Raw genomic sequence first — 6,030 nt, 5'->3', positions numbered from 1 at the left:
AGGACTTCTTAGAAAAAGTCCATTGTACAGGATCTGAACTTCTTTCAGGGTGGAGATTTTATGAAGGCGAAGCTTTTAACTCTTCAGTTTCCCAGATCTGTTGGAGCAGAGTCTACAGGAACTTGGATTTGCCTTCTCAGTTCTCTGCAAAACTCTTCTGTGAAAAAGCTCAGATCTCTATAGAAGGCTCTGACTCCCTCCTCCCAGTCCTTCCACCTCCCCCCACCACATCAATCCCAGAAAGTCCTCCCCATCTCTCCACACTGATTATCCCAGACTGTCTGCAGCTCCTCCTTCTCCCCATCCCAGCCCCTGGCCTGTAGAGTTCCCAAGAGTGAAGGGGGTGTTACACAAAGAGGGAGGGGGAAAGCGATTTTAAAAAGTCATTTTCTCCTTTCCTGAAACAGTATACCTGTAGAAACCTGGCAAGGTGGACACTCCGAGACCAGAGGATAATGCCCCCTCAAGAGATGTCCATGGAATACACGTCACACTTTGCACCCCCTGTGCCACCACACAAGCCTAAACCCCTACCAACCACCGGAGATCAAGAAAGGAACCTCAAATGCGTCCTACTAGGAGATGGGGCAGTAGGAAAGACCAGCCTTCTGGTCAGCTACACCACCAATGGTTACCCAACACGATACATTCCCACCGCCTTCGATGACTTCTCAGGTAGGACAAATTTTTCTGAAAAATTGCATATGGGTTAATTACATTTTTCACCTAGAATTCATATTTGGGCGATTTTTCTTCTCTGTGATCTGCATGTAAAGGGAGGCGAGAAGGTCTTTTTTTCTCGGATTTGCTTGTATTCCTTGCACGTCAAGTTTAGGCTGATTGCACAGGGTTTCCGGGGCATTCGTGAAAGGGATCCTATATTAGGACATTATAGGACACCTTTTTTTTTTCTATTTGGGAATGTACGAGTCTTGATTCAGGACTTACCAGGTTTGGGTCAGATCTTATAACGTCACATTTTACAATAGATCCCCGTATTGTGTCAGCTGCTTATCGAGATTCCGCAGTATCGGAGTCTTGTCCTGTCCATGTCACATTGTAGTTTGTAGGAATATAGGATTGTGTACAAATGTCTGGATTGTTTGCAAATGGTTAATGGTGACGTCATTTTTTTTTTTCCAGCTCTGGTGCAAGTAGAGAACACCCCCGTCAAGCTTCAGCTTTGTGACACCGCCGGGCAGGTGAGTGCTCAGCTGGATTGTATGTCAGGCCTCATATTGCGTGACTCCTTCTATGTATATCCCTGTAGGGAGGTAGAGACGCCATATTTTAGATCTGTGTCAACCTGCAGAACAGATTCCATGTCCTCCTTTGCCCACCAGCACCTTGCAGTGGGAGGGATGGACACTGTTGCCTTCACCCTGACATGTGCCACCTGAGGAGCAGACTTCATATCTTCTAGGGTTGTCCATCGTACATCGTTCGTGCCCCATAGTTCGTGTCGTCTTCTTCTGGAGACACATCCATAAACTCCTATTTCTTTCTCTTTTCAGGATGAATTCGACAAGCTGCGTCACTTCTGCTACCCCAAAACCGACGTGGTCATCCTGTGTTTCAGCGTCGTGAGCCCATCTTCTTTTCAGAACATATCAGAGAAGTGGATCTCGGAGATACAAACTCACTGCCCCAACGTGCCTCTCATCCTGGTGGGCACACAGTGTGACCTCCGAGAGGATGTCAAGGTCCTCATCCAGTTGGCACGGTATCGGGAGAAACCTGTGCCCCCATCCTCTGCCAGGGCCCTCGCTGAAAAAATCGGGGCGGTCGCCTACGTCGAATGTTCTGCTCTTACCCAGAAGAACCTGAAAGATGTCTTTGACACGGCCATACTATCGGGCATCCGATACTCCGACCTGAGAAACCAGAGGGAGAGAAAAATGGCCGCCACGGCTAGCAAGATGAAGACTCTTTCTAAAGCTTGGTGGAAAAAGTACGTGTGCGTTTAGGAGTTTGACGCGATGTATCTCGGGACCAAATACATTTAGCCAAGTGCCTTATCTCAAGAACTTGCACTCGGAGCAAGAACTTGACATCTTGCTGTGAAAGGTGACTATGAACGTTCATGGTTGTGGACTACCAAATTCCAGGTGCATACAGAGTTCAAAGACTGTTATAGGGGCCTAGTATGGACTAAATCAGCAGGACCCCCCACTCCACAGAGACGTTGGCGGCTCTTTAACCTACACGACGACATTCTGACACCTCTTCTTAAAGGGATCCATCCAATTTGCACCTATGTTTACACTGGATAAGGTTCCAGGCTGGAACGTGTCGGAATGAATACCGGTGACTGGGATGGTGCCCATGCTGAATTAATATAATGATTTGCTTTGATTTGCTGCCTCACACTGGCGGCTGAAACCTGAATATAGCTTCTGTTCTAAGAAGCGTGAAACATATGGACGTTTGTAATACTATGTATTAGCATGGACATCCGTGTCTGCGGGCGAGCCGCGACCCGGACTGCTTCTTCAAACAGCAGATTTCCATTTACTAGGGATATGTCATCTGGCATCAAACGTAGCCTTGCGTAACTCCAGGCTCCCAGCTGTTCTCTAACTGCATGGCCACATGCTGAGACTTGTAGTTCCAGGACATCTGGGTGCCACCGGTTCCTCCAGCCCATCTGTAGTAAGCTCATTTTTACTAATACCGGTGTGCTCTCACTCCGATCCATAACACATCTTGCAGCGGTCTCAGTGATATCTCTTTACAAGCGCTCGTTTGGGACGGAAAATTTCTTTTTCATGTCATTCTGTTGTCAAATAAAATCTTTTATTATTGTGTACGCTTGTCTGCTCGTTACTCATTACTATAGACGGGGAGGGAACAGTACGGAACATTCAGATGGCTGATAACAACGAACAATACATTGCCTTCAACAACAAGGCACATGGAGACAGAGACTTTAGGCTTAAGGCCTCCATACAAATTTGTTGACCAAACCTATCAATTTTAGGAGCTTTCCTATAGAGAGGCTTCATGGTGATCGATTACCCCTTAGAAGAAAAGGATCAGGCATTTAAATTCATCCATGCACCCCTATACGAACTGTCCTATGTGTCTGTGTGTACCCCTATATATCTATATGCACCCCTATATGCCTGTCCTATGTGTCTGTGTGCACCCCTATATATCTATATGCACCCCTATACGCCTGTCCTATGTGTCTGTGTGCACCCCTATATATCTATATGCACCCAATGCATGTCCTATGTGTCTGTGTGTACCCCTGTATATCTATGCACCCCTATATGCCTGTGATGTTTCTGGGGGCACCCCACATAGCTATATGTACGCCTATATGCCTGTCCTATGTGTCTGTGTGCACTCCTAACTCCTATATATCTATATGCACTCCTTTATGCCTGTGCACCCCCATATATCTATATGCACCCCTATACTCCAATCCTATGCCCGTGCGCATCCCCAAATATCTTTATGGACCCTGTGTCTGTGTCTGCGTGTGTGTGTATGTGAGAGTCTGCGCCTGCGTGTGTGTGTGTAAGAGTGTGTGTATGTGCCTGCATGTGTGTGTGTGTGTGTAAGAGTGTGTATGTGCCTGCATGTGTGTGTGTGTGTAAGAGTGTGTGTGTGTGATGAGGTGAGGTGTGTGTGTGTGGTGGTGAAGTACAATGATATTGGTGGGGGGAAACGATGGAGATGATGGGCAATGATGGTGGTGGGGGGAAGACAATGATGGAGGTGATGGGCAATGATGGTGGTGGGGGAGACAATGATGGAGGTGATAGGCAATGATGGGGAGGCAATGATGGAGGTGATGGGCATTGATGGTGGTGGGGAGGCTATGATGGAAGTGATGGGCAATGATGGAGGTGATAGGCAATGAAGGTGATAGGCAATGGAGGTGATAGGCAGTGGTGGTGGGGAGGCAATGATGGAGGTGATGGTCAATGATGGTGCTGATAGGCAATGATGGTGGGGAGGCAATGATGGGCAATGATGGTGGAGGGGAGAGGCAATGATGGAGGTGATTGGCAATGGTGGTGGGAGGCAATGATGGAGGTGATGGGCAATGATGGTGGTGGGGGGAGGCAATGACGGAGGTGATGATGGAGGTGATGGTCAGTGATGGTGGAGGGGGAGGCAATGATGGTGGTGGGAGGCAATGATGGAGGTGATGAAATGGGCAATGATGAAGGTGGGGGAGGCAATGATGGAGGTGATGAAATGGACAATGATGGTGGGGGAGGAGGCAATAATGCAGGTGGTGGAATGGGCAGTGATGGAGGTGGTGGGGAGAATGATAGGGGTGGAGGGGGAGAAGGCAATGATGGAGGTGGTGATGAGGACAATGATGGGGGTGGAGAGAGGCTGCATTATACTTTATGAGGGGGCTACATTATATTCTGTGGGGGGACTGCATTATTCTCGGGACTACACTGCATTATATTATGGGGGGCTACACCATACTATACGAGGGGGCTACAATATACTCTATGGGGGGGCTGCATTATATTCTGTGGTGGGGCTGCATTCTCTCAGAGGACTACATTTTATTCTGTGGTGGGCTGCATTATACTATATGAGGGGGGCTGCATTATACCCTATGAGAGTGCTACATTATATTCTATGGTGGGGACTGCGTTATACCTGAGGGGGTTGCATTATATTTTGTGGGGTGCTGCATTATATTCTGAGAGGGGACTGCATTATATTTTATGAAGGGGCTACATTATATTGTGTGAGGGGGCCACCCCAACCCTTGCTACATAATTAAGACGTGAACTACCTTATATTATACCCTGATATTAGTGCTTTTTACTGCACAATTGGTGGTCTTGTATCTATTTCTATGTATCTACATAGTGGGCCCCAAGAATAATTTTCCCTGGGGGGCCCAAGGTGCTCCAGTCCGACGCTGAGTGGAGCGCCCATATTTTATAGCCCCAAACCTTTTAATAAACCTAGCACCTTAAGACTTATCATGTAACTATGGAGGTGCTGCATATAGGAATACATCGCAGTGTATATGTGCTCGGGCAGACATGTGGCGGGATGGACTCTGCACCCCTAATCTGGGGCAAATGACAGTACAGTACGAGGGGTCCACAGAATCACAAGCTCCTGCCATGGAAGAAACGTAAATCAGGAGCGTTCTCATGACCAGGGTGGGTCAGCCATGGATTTTCAATGCAGATTTCACCCGTTGCAATCTATAGGGCGACATCTGCTTGAAAAACGGAGTGAAACCTGCTACCAATTTGGCGTAGGTTTCCAATATGAGAAGTGAAATATATGTTCTAGGGCCCAGGTGATGTAGCAGAGCCGGCGATGTGTAAGTACAATGTAGTGATGATACAGTATATATAGACCAGGGCACACGTGATGTAGCAGAGCCGGTGATGTGTAAGTACAATGTAGTGATGATACAGTATATATAGACCAGGGCACACGTGATGTAGTAGAGTCGGTGATGTGTAAGTACAATGTAGTGATGATACAGTATATATAGACCAGGACACACGTGATGTAGCAGAGTCGGTGATGTGTAAGTATAATGTAGTGATGATACAGTATATATAGACCAGGGCACACGTGATGTAGCAGAGTCGGTGATGTGTAAGTATAATGTAGTGATGATACAGTATATATAGACCAGGACACACGTGATGTAGCAGAGCCGGTGATGTGTAAGTACAATGTAGTGATGATACAGTATATATAGACCAGGGCACACGTGATGTAGTAGAGTCGGTGATGTGTAAGTACAATGTAGTGATGATACAGTATATATAGACCAGGGCACACGTGATGTAGCAGAGCCGGCGATGTGTAAGTACAATGTAGTGATGATACAGTATATATAGACCAGGACACACGTGATGTAGTAGAGTCGGTGATGTGTAAGTATAATGTAGTGATGATACAGTATATATAGACCAGGGCACACGTGATGTAGCAGAGTCGGTGATGTGTAAGTATAATGTAGTGATGATACAGTATATATAGACCAGGGCGCACGTGATGTAGTAGAGTCGGTGATGT

General features: G+C 46.9%; 1 protein-coding gene across 1 annotated transcript; it reads left to right on the top strand.

Annotated features, from left to right (window-relative positions):
• The first annotated feature begins 313 nt into the window (after positions 1-313).
• On the top strand, positions 314-2,807 carry LOC138661812 (rho-related GTP-binding protein RhoU-like). Its single transcript, XM_069746741.1, has 3 exons — positions 314-675; positions 1,144-1,202; positions 1,515-2,807. The coding sequence occupies exons 1-3, from the start codon at positions 456-458 to the stop codon at positions 1,965-1,967; spliced, it is 732 nt and encodes a 243-aa protein (XP_069602842.1). The 5' UTR covers positions 314-455; the 3' UTR covers positions 1,968-2,807.
• The last annotated feature ends 3,223 nt before the right edge of the window (positions 2,808-6,030 follow it).

The sequence above is a fragment of the Ranitomeya imitator genome, chromosome 2, assembly GCF_032444005.1.
Source record: "Ranitomeya imitator isolate aRanImi1 chromosome 2, aRanImi1.pri, whole genome shotgun sequence".
In the NCBI taxonomy this organism is placed as follows: domain Eukaryota; kingdom Metazoa; phylum Chordata; class Amphibia; order Anura; family Dendrobatidae; genus Ranitomeya; species Ranitomeya imitator.
Note: the sequence above shows the minus strand (reverse complement) of the source record. Positions and strands in the feature narration are given on the sequence as shown.

What these genes read in the sequence shown, in the direction of transcription:
- LOC138661812 (XM_069746741.1), top strand. Translation starts at nt 456, where the DNA reads ATGCCCCCTCAAGAGATGTCCATGGAATACACGTCACACTTTGCACCC. An exon ending in CGCCTTCGATGACTTCTCAG is followed by an intron (nt 676 to 1,143) that starts GTAGGACAAATT and finishes TTTTTTTTCCAG; the next exon opens with CTCTGGTGCAAGTAGAGAAC. An exon ending in TTTGTGACACCGCCGGGCAG is followed by an intron (nt 1,203 to 1,514) that starts GTGAGTGCTCAG and finishes TTCTCTTTTCAG; the next exon opens with GATGAATTCGACAAGCTGCG.